The sequence below is a fragment of the Gorilla gorilla genome, chromosome 18, assembly GCF_029281585.2.
Source record: "Gorilla gorilla gorilla isolate KB3781 chromosome 18, NHGRI_mGorGor1-v2.1_pri, whole genome shotgun sequence".
NCBI classification, from domain to species: Eukaryota; Metazoa; Chordata; class Mammalia; order Primates; family Hominidae; genus Gorilla; species Gorilla gorilla.
This window is the reverse complement of record NC_073242.2, coordinates 16,386,940-16,406,087: the sequence shown is the minus strand read 5'-3', so window position 1 is coordinate 16,406,087 and position 19,148 is coordinate 16,386,940. Positions and strand designations below refer to the sequence as shown.

The 19,148-nt window shown below is 47.8% G+C and overlaps 1 protein-coding gene across 1 annotated transcript in view; it reads left to right on the top strand.

Annotated features, from left to right (window-relative positions):
* Positions 1-19,148, top strand: part of LOC115932992 (uncharacterized) — a 179,663-nt gene that overhangs the window by 137,279 nt on the left and 23,236 nt on the right. Inside the window, 6 exon segments of the mRNA XM_063699505.1 lie at positions 3,034-3,187; positions 3,189-3,265; positions 4,420-4,597; positions 6,717-6,878; positions 11,296-11,388; positions 14,643-14,846. Of these exon segments, the coding sequence (XP_063555575.1) occupies positions 3,034-3,187; positions 3,189-3,265; positions 4,420-4,597; positions 6,717-6,878; positions 11,296-11,388; positions 14,643-14,846 (868 nt within the window).

Below are 19,148 nucleotides of genomic sequence, written 5' to 3'. Positions count from 1 at the left end.
GAGCTGGGTCTTGGGGCTTGAAAGCGGGCCACCTGAGAAGGGTCTGGCTCTGTGAGTACCTTGGTGTTTAGAGATCTCAGCGTGGAGCCAGGGGATCATTTACTTGGGACATTGGTAGACGGATCGCTTGCTTTATTCCCAGAGACGTAAGCCAGATCTGGCACCTGTAACCCCTGTGAACCTGGAGAGGGTGAGAAGGAAAACCCTGTCCTAGGCTGGAATTTCCTGGTGTGGCCCCTTACACTCAGATCCCTTTTGTTAACCAGAGAAAGGAATGCAGCCCGTGCAGCTCTGGGCTGCTGGGTGTCCTAGGCTCGGGGATCAGGTGATGGACGCCAGGGCTGGGGGGTCTGCATGGCTTCCGGGATCCTTTTACCACCTCTCTTCACCCCTGAGTGACTCCTTCTCAAAAGTCAGGTGTGGCTGGGCATGGTGGCTCATGCCTGTAATTGTAGTACTTTGGGAGGCTGAGGCGGGAGGCTCACCTGAGTTCATGAGTTCGAGACCAGCCTGGCCAACATGGTGAATCCCTGTCTCTGCTAAAAATACAAAAATTAGCCGGATGTGGTGGCGCTCACCTGTAAGCCAGCTACAGGGGGGCTGAAGCATGAGAATTGCTTGAATTGTTTGGATTGAAAAACCCAGTGCTTCATTGGTTTGTGTGTAGTGGTTTTATGTTCTCTTTTGTGTATGGCCACTCAGAGCTTAGGGCCATTTTGGACTGTGGTTTCTGCTGGCATGAATGTGAAATGCTTCTGTGACTCTGGAAGAGTTTGGCAGTTTTTTTTTTTTTTTTTTTTTTTTTAAGTTAGACAGAGTGAACATACCACCAGTCACCCCCTTCCCAGGCATCCAGCCAACAGAGCTGAGAACATATGTTCATAAAAGGCTGGTACAGGAATGTTCTTAGCTACTTTGTGATAACCCAAACTGGCGGTAAGCCAGACATCTATTAGCAAGTGAACAGACAGATGCACCAGTTATGTACATCTGCACAACTGAATACTAAGTGATGTAGAAGAACGAACTATTAGCCGGGCACAGTGGCTCATGCCCATAATCTCAGCACTTTGCGGGCCCAAGGCAGGCAGATCACTTGAGGTCAGGAGTTCGAGACCAGCTTGGCTAACATGGTGAAACCCTGTCTGTACTAAAAACATAAAAATTAGCCGGGTGTGGTGGCGCACACCTGTAATCCCAGCTACTCGGGAGGCTGAGGCAGGAGAATCGCTTGAACCCAGGAGGTGGAGGTTGCAGTGAGTCCGGATTGCACCATTGCACTCCAGCCTGTGTGATAGAGCAAGACTCCATCTCAAACAAACAAACAAAAATCCTTATAAGATAAAGACTACTTTTTGGTGACAGCTTTATTGAGATATTGATACACCGCACAATTCACGTATGCAGAACATACAATTCACTGATTTTTAGTGTGTTCACAGAGTTGTGCAGTCATCATCACAGTCAATTTTATTTATTTGCTTTTTAAGACAGAGTCTTGCTGTGGCACTGAGGCTGGAGTGCAGTGGCACAACCTCGGCTCATTGCAAACCCCTCCTCCTCCTGAGTTCAAGTGATTCTCCTTTCTCACCCTCCCAAGTAGCTGGGATTACAGGCAACCGCCATCATGCCTGGCTAATTTTTTATATTTTTAGTAGAGACAAGGTTTTGCCATGTTGGTCAGGCTGTTCTCAAACTCCTGACCTCAGGTGATCCACCCGCCTCGACCTCCCGAAGTGCTGGCATTACAGGCATGAACCACTGCACCCAGTCAAAAAAAAAATTTTTTTTTAGAAATAGGGTCTTGCTATGTTGCTGTGGCTGGCTGGACTGTTTTTTTTTTTTTTTTTTTGCATTGATCTATATATGCCTATCCCTTTACCTGTCTTGATGATTGTTGTTCTTTTTTTTGTTTTGTTTTTTTGTTTTTAAGACTGAGTCTTTTTGCCCAGGCTGGAGTGCAACGGTGTGGTCTCAGCTCACCACAACCTCTGCCTCCCGGGTTCAAGCGATTCTCCTGCCTCAGCCTCCCAAGTAGCTGGGATTATAGGTATGCGCCACCATGCCGGGCTGATTTTGTATTTTTAGTAGAGATGAGGTTTCTCCATGTTTGGTCAGGCTGGTCTTGAACCTGCCGACCTCAGGTGATCTGCCCACCTCGGCCTCCCATAGTGCTGGGATTACAGGCGTGAGCCACTGCGCCCAGCCTATTGTTGTTCTTTCTTTTTGAGATGGAGTTTTGCTCTGTCACCCAGGCTGGAGTGATCTCCACTCACAGCAACCTCCACCTCCCAGGTTCAAGTAATTCTCCTGCCTCAGCCTCCCAAGTAGCTGGGATTACAGGCACCTGTCACCATGCCCGGCTAATTTTTGTATTTTTAGTAGAGATGGGGTTTCACTATGTTGGTCAGGCTGGTCTCAAACTCCTGACCCCAAGTGATCCAGCCACCTTGGCCTCCCAAAGTGCTGGGATTACAGGTGTGAACCACCACTCCTGGCCATGATTGTTATTTTGTATTGTTTTGAAATCAGGAAGTGTGAATCCTCCAACTTGATTCTTATTTTTCATGATTGTTTTGACTGTTCTGGATCTTTGAGTTTCCATGTGAATTTTAGAGTTAGCTCATAATTTCTACCTGGCAGCCAGCTGGGCTTTTGATGGAGATTGCCTTGACTCTAGATCAGTTTGGAGCCGTCAGTTTTCTAAGTCTTTAACTTATTCAACTCGTTTAATCTTACCTACCTTGGAGGTAGGTCCTACTTTTATCCTCATTTCACAGAGGAGGAAACTGAGGCCCAGAGAGCTTAAGGACCTTGCCTGAAGTCACGCAGCTGGCCAGTGGCCAAGCCAGACCTTGAGCCGGTGGCTCTGGAGCCCTTGTTTGTAACCACTGTGCTGAGCTGCCTCTCTCCCTGGGCTTGTTGTCTTTGACTCTGCCTTCCCTGAAGGGTGACATTCCCTGGCCATGTCCTTGTGGTAGGGGGCTCTGTCTCTGGCAGACCCCACGACGGCTTCACCTCCTTGTGTTCCAGGCAGCCGGTGAAGGTCGTGTACTCCTCCAAGGATCCTGCCCAGCCGAAAGAGAGTTCCAAGGTGGATGCGAATGAGGAGGTGGAGGCTTTGATTGTCAAGTCCCCACAGAAGGAGTGGAACCCCTCTCTGTTTAAGGTGTTATACAAGACCTTTGGGCCCTTACTTCCTCATGAGCTTCTTCTTTAAGGCCATCCATGACCTGATGATGTTTTCCGGGCCGCAGATCTTAAAGTAAGACCCCCTTCCCTCCCAGGTGGGCTCCATTTTCCCTCCTTGGATTTGATCTTTCAGTTGCATCAGTCATAACCCTGGGGTCATGCTGTGTCCTGAAGTGGGCTCATAGCCAGATGTCTCCATTTTTACTTTAGCTTTTTTGAAAAAAATAGAGACAGGGTCTTGCTTTGTTGGTCAGGCTGGTCTCGAGCTCCTGACTTCAAGCGATCCTCCTGCCTCGGCCTCCCAAAGTGCTGGGATTGCAGATGTGAGCCATGGTCACTGCCTAGCTTTACTTTATGCTTCACTTAATTACCATATTAGTGAAGACCACATCGTTTGCAAGTAACAGAAACCCACTAGGCTCCCCTGAAACCCAAATGGGGAGGATATGGCATTGTCTTGGGAAACCAAGAGCAAGGAAATGCCAGCAGATCTCATGAAAAAACTGCAACCAGGGTTGGGCGCAGTGGCTCATGCCTATAATCCCAGCACTTTGAGAGGCTGAGGTGGGAAGATCAACCTGAGGTCAGGAGGTCAAGACCAGCCTGGCCAGCATGGTAAAACCATCTGCTGAAAATCCAAAAATTAGCTGGGCGTGGTGGTGCATGCCTGTAATCCCAGCTACTCAGGAGTCTGAGGCATAAAAATTGCTTGAACCCAGGAGGCAGAGGTTACAGCAAGCTGATTGCATCACTGAACTCAAGCCTTGGCGACAGAGCAAGACTTTGTCTCAAAAAAAAAAAAGCAAAGAATAAAAAAAACAAACAATAACAAAAACTGCAACCAGGAACCGGGGAGTCAGAAAGGAAGTTGCCTCTCTCCTACCTGGCTCTCTGCTGCTCTGTGACTCAGGGGCTACATATCCCTTCGCTTTTCCTCCCTACCTCTTTACCTGTTCCCTATGCAATTCCTTTGGGTGACTTGCTGGTGATGAGATATAGCTAGAGCAATTAGTGCACAACCCCAAGGCAGAGGCCTCTTTTATGAGCAGTTTGGGCCACCTGCACAGCCAGATCACCACTGTGGACTTGTTTTTCCGTCTATGAAATTGAAGTGATAGTGTCTAGCTCATCTGGCTCAGGAGAAAGTTGCAGTGCCAACACTGAAGCTCTTTTCCCTGCCCCCACGTGTCACAAGTCATTCCAGGCCCTCTCTTTGCTCCTTTGCAGGTTGCTCATCAAGTTCGTGAACGACACGAAGGCCCCAGACTGGCAGGGCTACTTCTACACCGTGCTGCTGTTTGTCACTGCCTGCCTGCAGACCCTCGTACTGCACCAGTACTTCCACATCTGCTTTGTCAGTGGCATGAGGATCAAGACCGCTGTCATTGGGGCTGTCTATCGGAAGGTAGGGGGCGCTGTGCCATTGGCATGTGGCCCGACTTCCACATCCCCTCCTGCAGCCCTGGGTTACTCTGGGGCCAGCGTGGGGATTTCCAGCCCAGCTTCTGGAGCAGTAGGATGAGGGTAGCTTCCGTGACCTTAGGTGGCAGGGACAGTACGCATCAGGCGTTGTACGTTAGGAAAGCTGATTTCAGGGGTTGGCGTGTAGATGTTTTTGTGTATCAGCTGTGAGTAATTGAGTTTCTTAGATGGATCAGTGGCCCTTGATGTGGGGAAATCGAAGTTTGGATCCTCATTCTGCTGTTAACATTCTGTGTTTCAGCTTGTTGTCAGTCTTTTTTTTCATTTTTTTGAGACCAGGTCTCACTCTCTCCCCTAGAGTGGAGTGCAGTGGCGTGATCTTGGCTCACTGCAACTTCCACCTCCTGAGTTCAAGCGATTCTTCTGCCTGAGCCTCCTGAGTAGCTGGGACTACAGGCGCCTGCCACCACGACCGGCTAATTTTTGTATTTTTAGTAGAGACAGGGTTTTGCCATGTTGGCCAGGCTGATCTTGAACTGCTGACCTCAGGTGATCCGCCTGCCTCAGCCTCCCAAAGTGCTGGGATTACAGGCATGAGCCACCACGCCCAGCCTGTTGTCACTCTTAATTTGAACTGAGCAGGTGGCACATTCCTTGCATGATAAGAGTATGTAGCAGGCATTTGTGTACATCCAATTTCAAAGGACCTAAATTACCTTCTTGATCTCTATAAATTTTTTTTTTGTCTCGAGGTCAAGGAAACTGCTTGGCTTCTAGGTTAGGAAGAGACAGTCTTGCAGGTACTTGATGAACTAGAGGAGTGATTCTCAGGCCTGTCTGTGAATTAGACTCATCTGGAGAGCTTAAACTGATGCAGGCCAGGCACTGTAGCTCATGCCTGTAATCCCAGCAGTTTGGGAGACCAAGGTGGGGGAATCACTGGAGGCTGGAAGTTCAATACCAGCCTGGTCAATATAGCAAGACCCTGGCTCTGCAGAAAATTTTAAAAAATTAGCCAGGTATGGTGGTGCGTACCTGTAGTCCCGTCTACTCAGGACATTGAGTTAAAAGAATCACTTCAGCCCCGGAGTTGGAGGCTGCAGTGAGTCCTGATAGCATCCCTGCATTCCGGCCTGTGTGACAGAATGAGACCCTGTCTCAAAAAGCAAAAAAACTTCCTGACACCTAGGTTGCACCAGACCAGTGAAATTGCGATTGCTGTGGTTGCACCCAGGTGTCACTGTTTTTATTTTTTATTTATTTTTATTTTTTGAGATAGGGTCTCGCTCTGTCACCCAGGCTAGAGTGCAGTGGCATGATCTTGGCTCACTGCAGCCTCCACCTCCTGGGCTCAAATGATCCTGCCACCTCAGCCCACCACGTAGCTGGGCCCAGAGGCATGCATCACCACGCCTGCTAATGTCTTAGTGTTTTTAAAACTCACCAGGTGATAGTGTGCAATCATGTTTGAGGGCTAGGGAGATTTTCCCCACTAGGGCATGTTTGGCAATATCTGGGGGCATTTTTAGTTGTCCCAACGGGGGGTGAGGGCATGTAGTGGGTCGAAGCCAGGGATTGCTGCTAAAACTCCTACAGCGCGCAAGACAGCCCCCCAAAGAATTATCTGGCTCCAGATGTCAAGAATGCCAAGGATTAGAGACCCTGGCCCAGACCCTCAGTCCTTCAGTGGGACCTGGGACCAGTAGCATTGGCACAGCCTGGAAGCGTAGAAATGCAGAATCCCAGGCCACAGCCCAGACTTGCAGAATCCGAAACAACTCCCCCCACCCCCCACCACTCCCCCCAAAAAACCCGGCTGCATGTGTGCACATTAAAGCATGCGAAGCCCTGGTTTCGAGGACACCGAGGGTCCCTTGCCAACTGATGAGTTCAAGGTTGGGAGGCATTGAGCACCGTGGATGAGAATGTGGGCTTTGAGATGACACAGGCGTCCTGGGAAGACAGATAGGTCGGGAGGGGAGGAGCAGAGATCTGCGGCATTTCTGCCCCTGAGAGTCTCCTTCCTCTCGGTGGGTCTGGAGGGAGAGTCAGGCCTCTTCACCTGCCACACTCACCCCCCTTCCCTCTCCTTTGTCCCACAGGCCCTGGTGATCACCAATTCAGCCAGAAAATCCTCCACGGTCGGGGAGATTGTCAACCTCATGTCTGTGGACGCTCAGAGGTTCGTGGACTTGGCCACATACATTAACATGATCTGGTCAGCCCCCCTGCAAGTCATCCTTGCTCTCTACCTCCTGTGGCTGGTGTGTGTTTGACGCCGTTTCCCTTTGCATGCAGGGAGGGACTTCTACGTGTGGGCAGTGGGCTGAGGGAGTGGGTGTTGATGGTAATGGCATGCAGAGCTCCCGGCAGTTCCGGCTGTCGTTCATATTTTATTTTCCAGCCTGTTAACCAATTCCTCAGTATTTTGTTCCTTTCCTGAATTGTCAGGTTGATGTTCTCCTTGGTGGCATGGCGTTTTCATTATCTCTTTTCCTTGACAGTGTCAGTAATTAACTACCCTACAATGGACACATCATATTTCTCCCATTGAATCCTCCCAAACGCTAACCAGACTCACTTATTCACTTGTCCCTAATTATGGTGGTCAAAATTCTCTCAATTGCAAGGGATATAAATCTATCTTAAAGTAGCCTAAGTGGCTGGTTGCGGAGGCTCACGCCTGTAATCCCAGCACTTTTGGAGGCCAAGGCGGGCAGATCACCTGAGATCAGGAGTTCGAGACCAGCCTCAACGTGGAGAAACCCTGTCTCTACTAAAAATACAAAATGAGCTGGGCGTGGTGGTGCATGCCTGTAATGCCAGCTACCTGGGAGGCTGAGACAGGAGAACTGCTTGAACCTGGAAGGCGGAGGTTGCGGTGAGCCGAGATTGGGCCATTGCACTCCAGCCTGGGCAACAAGAGTGAAACTCCAATTCAAAAAAATAAAAATAAAAAAAAGTAGCTTAAGTAAATAAAGGGAACTTTGGGGCTGCATGTATCTCAGAAATCTGGGGACTAGCTTCAGGTGTGGATTGATCCAGGAGATCAAGCAATGTTGTCAGTACTCAGTTTCACCCACTGCCCTGTTGTCCTCTGAGTTAACATCATTCTCAATGGTACTTCCCTACATGGCTCCGTAGCTTTGGGCTGATAACATCCTGACAGATAAAGGTGCCAGAGAAAAGACAAGGCAGCATTTCTCTGCATAGCCAGAGTCAGTCTCAGAGTGTGCTCTGATTGGCCTGGCTTGGTCGTATTCACACCCGTGAACCAATCACTGTGGCCCAGGAGGCAGAGTTCTCATTGGCCAGCCTGGGTCACATGTCCTCTCCCATGGCAGAAGAGATGTGATTGACAGCCCTTCCATGTGGAGAGGGAGAGTTCCCAAAATAAAATGATAAGCAAAGAGGCTCATAGCACAACACATGCCTTGTGCTTTGCTACCTCTGGATCTTTGCCACGTACCTTTCCTTCCTTCTTCCTAATTGATGAAAGCCTGCTCATCCCCCAAGGCTGTAACAAACACTACTTCCATTGATTTACCCTCCCCTCTCAATTAGATGGACTTCTTTTGAATTTTGAATCCCAATAACTTTAGTATAGGAACTCATCTAATAATACTTTCATAAATAGTTTTTTTTGTTTTGTTTTTGTTTTGACATGGAGTCGCGCTCTGTTGCCCAGGCTGGAGTGCGGTGTGCCATCTTGGCTCGCTGCAACCTCTGCCGCCCAGTTTCAAGCAGTTCTCCTACCTCAGTCTCCCGAGTAGCTGGGACTACAGGCTTACGCCACCACGCCCACTAAATGTTTTTTTTTTTTTGTATTTTCAGTAGAGACAGTGTTTGACCATGTTGGCTAGGCTGATCTTGAACTCCTGGCCTCAGGTGATCTACCCTCTGTGGTCTCCCAAAGTGTTGGAATTACAGGCGTGAGCCACCGTGCCCAGCCCACTCCCTGAAATAGTTTTTTTTTTTTTTTTGCATGCTGAGTGTACTGCCTCCTCTTGGAAGGGTAACATGTTAGCTACTTGCAGACATATAGCAGCTGACTTTTGTGTCTTCCGTGGGTACAACCCCAGCAGGGCCTGATGCATAATGGGCGCAGCTCAAATTATTATCTGTTATTGAAAGAGAAGGGCTGGACGAAATGGCTCATGCCTGTGATCTGAACACTTTGGGAGGCCAAGGTGGGTGGATCATCTGAGGCCAGGAGAGCAGCCTGGCCAACATGGCAAAACCCCGTCTCTACTAAAAATATAAACATTAGTCGGGCATGGTGGTGTATGCCTATAATCTCAACTACTTGGGTGGCTGAGGCAGGAGAATGGCCTGAATCCGGGAGGCGGAGGTTGCATTGAGCTGAGTTTGCACCACTGCATACCAGCTTGGGCAACAGAGAGAGACTCTGTCTCAAAAAAAAAAGAAAAAGGAAGAAGAAAAAATTACTGGTTTATTTGGCTGTAGTTTGGTTTTTTTTTTGTACATTTGTAGAGCAGAAGGTGAGTAAAGTGTTTCTAATAATAAAACTCAGAAAAAACACCAGAATTCAATTATCTAATAGGCTGGGTACAGATATAGGTGGCATGCGCTTGTAATCCCTGCACTTTGGGAGGCTGAGGTGGAAGGATTGCTTGAAGCCAGGAGTTTGAGACCAGCCTGGGCAACATAGTGAGACCCTGTCTGTACAAAAAAAAAAAAAAAAAAAAATTAGCTGGGCGTGGTGGTGCCTACCTGTGGTCCCAGCTACCGTGGAGGCTGAGGCAGGAGGATTGCTTGAGCCTAGGAGTGCAGAGGCTGCAGTGAGCTAGGATCACACCACTGCATTCCTATCTGGGTGACGAGGCAAGACCCTATCTCTAGAAGGAAAAAAAAATCTAAATAAATTGTCTTTTCAAGCAGGTGTCTTGGGGAGTCCACTTTTGTAAAAGTGCTACTATGGGAAAAATATTTTTGGAACATTTGTTCTAGAACTGCCTTCAGGATTGGTTTATGAACCGTTAAGAAAATTGTCTAACATCACATTTTGTTTTAGATGGTAGTTGCTTGAGCTCAGCACTGTTGACACTTGGGGCCAGACAGTTCTTTGTTGTGGGGGCTGTCTTGTTTTTTTGTTCTTGTTATTGTTTTTTTTGTTTTTTTAAGGGACAGAATCTTGCTCTATTGCCCAGGCTGGAGTGCAGTGGTGCGATCATAGCTCACTGCAGCCTTAAATTCCTGGCCTCAAGCAGTCTTCCCACTTTTTCATCTCATCTAGCTGGGGACTACAGGTGCACGCCACCATGCCTGGCTAAGTTATTTATTTTTTTGTAGAAATGGGGGTCTTGCTGTGTTGCCCAGGCTGGTCTTGAACTTCTACCCTCAAGCTATCTTACCACTTTGGCCTCCCAAAGTGATGGGATTACAGGTGTCAGTCACTGCACCTGTACACAAAGCTATAAGTTAATAACAGCAAAATTAGCAAGGAATTAAGGCACACATGGGGCGGTGTTCAAGAGAAGCCAGGTGCAGGCTTCTGTGAGTCCCCAGCAGAGTCACAGGTTCACTAATTCTCTGGCAACCATGATGATTATGTGTGTGAAATGTTGCCAACCAGGGAAGCTTGGTAGGAGCCCAGTTCCTGGGTTTATATTAGGGGCAGGTCACATAAGCAGCCTTTGCTTGGCACATACCAAAAGTCTAGACTCCCAGAGGGAAAGCGGTGTTCAGCATAAACCATATTGTTTGTACAAACAGTTGAGGCACACTGAGCTACTCTACCCAATTCTGTTAATGGTGGAAACCCTGTAAGTATGCAGACACTAGCCAAGGGCTAAACTTGTAAGCAGCCTTCAAGCAGGAAAAGCAGTCAGGTGGTCATGTTCACACTTTTCTGCTTACTACCTTATTACCTTTCTAAAAATCTAAGCTGGGTGTGATGGCTCGCGCCTGTAATCCCAGCTACTTGGGAGGCAGAGGTGGGAAGGTCGCTTGAGCCCGTGAGTTTGAGACCAGCTTAGGCAACATAGTGAGACCTTGTCTCTACAAAAAATCAAAAAAATAGCTCAGCATGGTGGTGTGACTGTAGTCACAGCTACTTGGGAGGCTGAGTTGGGAGGATCACTTGAGCCCAGGAGATCGAGACCAGTTTGAGTAACATAGTGAGACCTTGTCCTTACAAAAAACCAAAAAAATTAGCTGGGCATGGTGATGTGACTAGTCACAGCTACTTGGGAGGCTGAATTGGGAGGATCGCTGGAGCCCGGGAGTTGGAGACCAGCCTGGGCAATGTAGCAAGACCTAATGCTTACCTGTAGTCCCAGCTACTTTGGAGGCTGAAGTAGGAGGATCACTGATGCAAATAGCCACTGTACTGCAGCCTGGGCAACATAGCGAGACCTCATCTCTGAAAAAAAAAAAAATTAGAAGCCTGAAGTTGCAATTTGCAAACCTCATGTGGCCCCAAGGGCTTGAGAGAAAGGAGCATGGACCTGCTTATTCTTCAAGGGATTGGGAGGACCTGGAGACATGCTCAGGAATGAAACCACAGGCTCTTAACACCCTATTGTGGGGTAAAAGTAACACACCTTGCCCTGAACTTGGTCAGCAGCATCCACGTGGGATGGATCAGCCGGGGAAGCTGTTACGGGCCCTGTTTTCTTCTGTCTGGTGAGTGATGAAGAGTCTCCTTTCCTTCCTTAGAACCTGGGCCCCTCCGTCCTGGCTGGAGTGGCGGTGATGGTCCTCATGGTGCCCGTCAATGCTGTGATGGCGATGAAGACCAAGACGTATCAGGTAAGGCATGTGTCTCTGCGGGCCCCCAAGCCGGGCCCTAGGCAGGGGCCTCTCCATGAGGATTCTAGTCCAGTTCCTTCTGCTCTGTCCCTGGGGTTCTCAGCCTTGCCTGCCAGTTGGAGTCACTTGGGGAGCCTTAACAAATGCTGATGCCCCGGCCGCATATCTGGGATTCTGATTCACTTACTGTGGGTGGGGTCTGGACATCAAGATGTTTTAAAGCCTCCCAGGTCATTGTATTGGGCAGCCAAGATTGAGAGCTCCTGACACATGGTTAGACCTTGTAGGCCGGTGACTGGAATCAGAAGGTCTGTGAGCCTCCGAGAAAGTCCTTGTTTCCCAGAGTCTTGTTTGTTATGTGTATGTGTGACTCAGCTTTCAAGAGTTGAATACAAATTACCCCCTACTTTTTTCCCCCTTATTAACTCTTACCTTATAGGATACATGCTGTTAATCTCTTTATTTAAATTAAAATAATTAATTTCTAAAATGGGGCCTTGCTGGGTTGCCCAGGCTGGTCTCAAACTCCTGGGCTTAAGTGATCCTGTTGCCTCAGCCTCTCAAAGTGTTGGGATTACAGGTGTGAGCCACCATGTCTGGCTTTCAGCTTTTTATTTTTGGAGATATTTTGTATTTTAAAAAGTTTGAATACCCAAGTAATAGAGTGAGGTTTCTTATTATAAAAAAGTTCAAATCAAGCCGGGCTCACCCCTGTAATTTCAGCATTTTGGGAGGCCAAGGTGGGTGGATGGCCTGAGCTTAGGAGTTCAAGACCAGCCTGGGAAACATGGTGAAACCTGTCTCTACCAAAAATGGAAAAGTTAGCTGCGTGTGGTGATGCGTGCCTGTAGTCCCAGCTACTTGGGAGGCTGAAGCATGAGGATCACCTGAACCCAGGAGGTCGAAGCTGTAGTGAGCCATGATTGTGCCACTGCACAACAGAGTGAGACCCTGTCTCAAAAAAAAAAAAGTTTAAATCGTACAAAAGTACGTAAATTAAAAGGGGATACCCCCTTCCCTACGCTCTCAACCACTGCAAATATATAGAAGCAAATCCTTCTACAACTTTCTATGTATGTATATACAGACCTGATTAATGGTATAGTTTGGTTTGTTTTTATATATGTGGGTTTTTTGTTTGTTGAGATGGAGTCTCACTTTGTTGCCCAGGCTAGAGTGCAGTGGTACGATCTTGGCTCACTGCAACCTCTGCCTCCTGGGTTCAAGCAGTTCTCCTGCCTCAGCCTCCCGAGCAGCTGGGATTACAGGTGCCCACCACCACACCCAGCTATTTTTTGTATTTTTAGTAGAGATGAGGCTTCACCACATTGGCCACGCCGGTCTTGAACTCCTGACCTCAGATGATCCACCCGCCTCGGCCTCCCAAATTGCTGGGATTACAGGCATGAGCTACCATGCCTGGCCATTATATATGTTTTGTGTATGTGATATTATTACCATATCTGTTTTTACCTAAATGGGCCCACGTGGCAGCATGATTTTTGTCTTTTAGCGCCCTGCTTTGGGGACCTCTCTGTGCTGTGCCGTATAGCTTCAATTCATTCTCCCGACCCGGTGCCTTTTGGTCTATAACGGAGATGGTGCGGTTTATTTCTCTGCTCTTCTGTTGATGGATATTTATGGTGTGCTGTGGAATTTCAAATGGGAGTACTTGGCTGCACTGACGGTACCACAGGGAGATGAGTTTCAGGACATGGGCCTGTTGGAAGGAGAGGCCTCACGGGGTAGGGTTGGGTGGGATGGGTGAGGCAGGGGCTTTAGGATTGAGTCACCCTTCAGTCTCTTGATGTGTAGGATGCCCTGAGTGGCCCGACTCAACCCATTTCACTCCCTGGCCTCCAGATCATGTAGCTTACATTCTTCCCATCTGTGACCCGAGGATGACTGTAGCACTAAACGATAGGGTTCTTGTGATTGTTAAGTGTCTAAATACATGTAAAATGCTTAGAAAAGTTGCTGCTATACACAAAATCCTGGGTGGTAGTAAAAGTATTTCACAACTGCACTGCACAAGTGTCCACTATTGGGAACCAGTGCTAGCCAGTACAGAAACATTTCACTATTTTAACAACCATGGGCCAGGCACAGGGGCTCATGTCTGTAATCCCAGCTCTTTGGGAGGCTGAGGCAGGAGGATGGCTTGTGGCCAGGAGTGCAAGACCAGCCTGAGCAACATAGCAAGGTGCCATCTCTACAAAAAATACAAAAATGAACTGGGTGTGGTGGCATGTGCCTGTGGTCCCAGATACTAAGGAGGCTGAGGTGGGAGGATCGCTGGAGCCCAGGAATTCAAGGCTGTAGTGAGCTATGATCATGCCACTGCACTCCAGCCTGGATGCCAGAGTGAGATGATGTTTCCAAAAGAAAAAGAAAACTGGGCTGACAAGAAATAAGAACACAGGCTGGGTGCGGTGGCTCACGCCTGTAATCCCAGCACTCTGGTAGGCCGAGGTCGGTGGATCACTTTAAGTCAGGAGTTCGAAACCAGCCTGGCCAACGTGGTGAAGCCCCGTCTCTACTAAAAACAGAAAAATTAGCCAGGCGTGTTGGCAGGCGTTTATAGTCCCAGCTACTCAGGAGGCTGAGGTAGGAGAATCTCTTTAACCTGGGAGGCAGAGGTTGCAGTGAGCCGAGATCGTGCTACTGCACTCCAGCCTGGGCAACAGAGCAAGACTCTGTCACAAAAAAAAAAAAAAAAAAAAAGAAAAAATAAGAAAACAGAGAAGAAAAACACCACCACCATGTCTTCTGTGTTTGGGTCAGCAGAGTAGGGACTGAATCCCTTCTTTTCTGTACACCTGAAGGGTTTTTCTTGCCTCTGTTCCTGGATTCTAAATTGAGTATGTTTCTCCAATGTCTAACCTAACATGATTTGAAGGGTTTTTTTTTTTCTTGATAGCGGGGTCCTTTGGTGTGGTCTTGGGGCTCAAGAGTAGGGCTAGTAGGGATTACAGGGTCAGCTCTCCCACCCTCAGGAGGCCCATTTTTAATAGACGGTGAAGTTGAGACCCAGTGCGGTGGCTCACACCTATAATCCCAGCACAGGAGTTTGAGACCAGCCTGGGCAGCATGGTGAAACCCCATCTCTATTGAAAAGAGAAAAAAAATCAATATAAAAAACATTTACATGTCAAAGTATATAATAAAGTTTATGAAAAAAATAGCTGGTGATGTTGAGTGATGGGCTGATCCCAGGGTCGCCCCAGATGTGTTGACTGCCCTTCTCTTCCAAGGTGGCCCACATGAAGAGCAAAGACAATCGGATCAAGCTGATGAACGAAATTCTCAATGGGATCAAAGTGCTAAAGCTTTATGCCTGGGAGCTGGCATTCAAGGACAAGGTGCTGGCCATCAGGCAGGAGGAGCTGAAGGTGCTGAAGAAGTCTGCCTACCTGTCAGCCGTGGGCACCTTCACCTGGGTCTGCACGCCCTTCCTGGTGAGTGAAGCCACATTTTTCCTGGCCCTCATTGTTTGATGTTTTCTTTTGTCTGCGTACCTGAATATTTTTAAAAGGTCACTATGTTGCCCAGGTGCAGTGGCTCATGTTTGGTAATCCCAGTACTCTGGGAGGCCAAAGCAGGTGGATCACCTGAGGTCAGGAGTTCAAGACCAGCCTGGCCAACATGGTGAAACCCAGTCTCTACTGAAAATACAAAAAAATAAGCCGGGTGTGGTGGCGCATGCCTGTAGTCCCAGCTACTCGGGAGGCTGAGGCAAGAGAATTACTTCAACCTGGGAGGCGACGGTTGGAGTGGGCCAAGATCACGCCAGTGCACTCCAGCCTGGGCGACAGAGCAAGACCTTGTCTCAAAAACAAACAAACAAACAAAAAAGTCACTATGTCAGCAAGGCCTTCCCTGAACAGTTGGTTTAAACATCTGCCATCTTCTCCAGTCTCCTTTATTTTATTCACACTTAGCAGCTTCTAGCCAACCTGTGTAGGAACCGTTCGTTATCTATTTACTGTGATATAAGGAGCTTGTGCCAGAATGTAAACCAGTGCCCCCTGCTTCCTGCATTAAGATAGCCTTGCAAGACAAAAAGTGTGAGCTGAGTCGAACGGCACGCTTGGTGCCATAGTTGATCTACATTATGGTGCTGCCTCCTTATTTTCTCACCAACTGGTCACAAAGTGTGGATTGTCAGTGTCTCATGGGCCACATGTCAAGTGGCATGGTCTAAACACACTCTCTAAAATTTACTTATTTTGGGCTGGGTGCGGTGGCTTGTGCCTGTAATCCCAGCCCTTTGGGAGTCCAAGGTGGGTAGATCGCTTGAGGCCAGGAGCTCGAGACCAGCCTGGCCAACCTGGTGAAGCCCTGTTTCTGCTAAAAAAAAAAAAAGAAAAAGAAAAAAATTAGCTGGGCATGGTGGTGCATGCCTATATTCCCAGCTACTCAGGAGGCCGAGACATGAGAATCCCTTGAACCTGGGAGGCTGAGGTTGCAGTGAGCCGAGATCGAGCCATGGCACTCCAGCCTGGGCAACAGAGCAAGACCCTGTCTCAAAAAAGTAAAAAAAAACAAGTAAAATAAAATATTTTATTGTCTGCTTTTCCCCCACTAGGATGTCAGCTCCAGATGGGCATTTTTGTCTTTTCTGTTGACTGCTGTATCCTCAGTATATAAAACAGTGCATAGCAGGTGCTGAACAAATATTTGTCATCCATTGTAAAAAAAAAACAAAAAACAGAAAGATATAAAATGAAAAGTATATTGTCCTCTCTTCCATCAGTTCCTCTCTTCCAAAGTGACAGTTTCGTGTATGCTTTTAGAGAAAAATGGACAAGCATATAGGTATTTAAAAATACTTTGACAGATTTAAATGGAATGATACTGTACGTAGTGTTCTCTTTTCTTTGGTTAACAATATATAGTCTTGGTTCATTCATTCTGGTCTACTTCATTTTAGTTTTTTGGGGGGTTTTGTTTTGTTTTGAAATGGGGTCTCGCTCTGTCCCCCAGGCTGGAGTACTGTGGTGCGATCATAGCTCACTGCAGCCTTGAACTCCTGGGCCCAAGCAATCCTCCTGCTTTAGTTTCCTAAGTAGCTGGGACTCCAGGTGCACTGCTACCACTCCCAGCTTGTTTCATTTGCATTCATGATGGATGCTTGTCTGACGTGTGGATGCGCCCTGCTGGAATTACCCTTTCTCCCATTCCTTGCAAAAACAGGTTGTTCCCTATTTTTTTGCTATTATGATCCATGCTACACTGAAAGTTCTGGTACCTGTCCTGGGGTATGGTAATGGGTCTATCCCTTCCTAGCTGGCTTTGAAAAGTTTAAAGACAACAGTGCAACTTACCATCTTGCAAAGTTGGCCGCAAATCAGGAGAGCATACAGAGATGGACTTTGGACATTCCCTTTTTAAGCACAGTTAAAAACAGTTAATGGTGAAGGATGACTTCAGATCATGCCCCATGTTTGTTTTTTCTTTCTGTCTTTTTATTAACTGTCATTCTTTTTGTAATGTTGTGCTCATTACAACTATTCCTTCTTGGTCAGGTTGGCAAATTATATGTTTTTCTGGCAAGTTTCTGTGAAGCAGAGTTAAACATGTTTATGAATATGAACTTTTCTGTTAAACTACCGCCTGCTTCATCTTAGCTGAGTTTCAGGTGGAATGTCTAAGGAAGCTCCAGCCGTTTCAGCATTTGCGAAAGCGTGTTCATGCTGCCACTGAATTTTCTTAGTCTTGCCTTACATCTCTCAGGGTCTGGAACTGCAGGAGAGATGGTGTTCGAATTCAAGCCTGCATCAGAATCACCTGGAGAGCTTGTTATTATATTTTATTATTTATTTATTTATTGAGATGAAGTCCCAGTCTGTCACCCAGGCTGGATTGCTGTGGCACGATCTTGGCTCACTGCAATCTCTGCCTCCCGGGTTCAAGCGATTCTTCCACCTCAGCCTCCGAGTAGCTGGGATTACAGGCGTGCAGCAACCATGCTCAGCTAATTTTTAAAATATCTTTAGTAGAGATGGTGTTTCACCATGTTGGCCAGGCTGGTCTCGAACTCCTGACCTCAGGCGATCCGCCCGCCTTGGCCTCCCAAAGTGCTGGGATTACAGGCATGAACCACAGTGCTGGCTGCTAGCTTGTTACTATAAAACTCAGCTTTCGGGGCCCCACCCAAATTTTCAGTTTTAGTAGGTCTGGTTGGGGCCTGAGTATTTGCTTTCCTAACATATCTCTAGGTGCTGCTGCTTCTGGTTCAGGTCGACATGTAGAGACACTGGAGTGGATCCTCACTACCTAAAGTATGGTCCATGGACCAGCAGCCGTGGCATCACCTGGTGCTTGTTAACGGTGCAGAATTTCAGGCCTCAGCCCAGATCCACTGAAACGGAATCTGACTTGTAACTAGTCCTCTAGGTGGTATGTATGCACATTAAATTTCGAGAGAGACTGGCAGAAAGTAGGAGTAAAGAAACTTTTTCTGTAAATACTTTCGGAATTCCGGGCCATACAGTCTCTGTCACAAATACCAGTCTCTTCCAGCGTAGTGCAAAAACAGCCTTAGATAACATGGAAATCGATGGGTGTGGCTGTGTTCCTATAAAAAAGTATTTAGAGACACCAAAATTTGAATTTTATAGAATTTGCATGTGTCATGTAATATTCTTTTGATTTTTTTAACTTTTAAAAAATATGAAATCTGGCTGGGTGCAGGGGATCATGCCTGTAATCTCAGCACTTTGGGAGGCCGAGGCGGGCGGGTTGCTTGAGGCTAGCAGATTGAGACCAGCCTAGCCAACGTGGTGAAACCCCGTCTATACTAAAAATACAAAAATTAGCTGGAAGTGGTGGTGCGCACCTGTGGTCATAGCTACTCGGGAGGCTGAGGCAGGAGGATCGCTTCAACCCAGGAGGCAGAAGTTGCAGCGAGCCAAGATCATGCCACACACTCCTGGCTGGGCAACAGAGTGAGACCCTTTCCTGCTGCTGCCCCCCACCCCCTCCCAGCCCCCCACAAAAAAAAATTAGCCAGGTGTGGTGGAGCATGCTGGTCATCCAAGCTTTTTGGGAGGCTGAGGTACGGGAATCGTTTGAACCCGGGAGGCGGAGATTGCAGTGAGCTGAGGTCACGCCACTGCACTCTAAGCCTGGGCAACAGAACAAGACTCTGTCTCAAAAAAAATTAAAAAAATGAAATCAATGCTGAGCTCATGGGCCGTATGTAAACAGGTGTGGGCCAAATGTGGACCTGAGCCATCCTTGGCCAGCCCCTGGCTTAGAAGACTGGAATGTTCTTCTGAGAATCAGGACACCTGCCACATTCTACTGCCAGCTCACAGTGTGACCCCAAAGCTGGTCATCTCACCTCGCTGGCTCTAGATTTTGTCACATGGAAAATGAAGGGGTTAGATTCCAAGCATGTCAAATACTGGGCCCTGTCCTCCTTCCTCATGCCCACAGCAGACACCCACAGTCACTCATGGGGTTCTTTCCCACTGAGTTATGTTCAAGCAGCCCTCCAGGTGACTGGTGCCAGTGGCCTAGAGTTGAGCAAGAAATGACATCTTGTTGCCCTTCTGTAACTCCATGTTCCCTAAGATCACTTCCAGCTCCAATGCCCCTGCATTCTGCCTTGTACATTGCATTCTTCTTATACTCCAGTACCTTGACTTTACCAGGGTGCATTGATGAACTCTCTCTTTTTTTGTTTTTTTGGGACCGAGTCTCGCTCTGTCACCCAGGCTGAAGTGCAGTGGTGCCATCTCAGCTCACTGCAA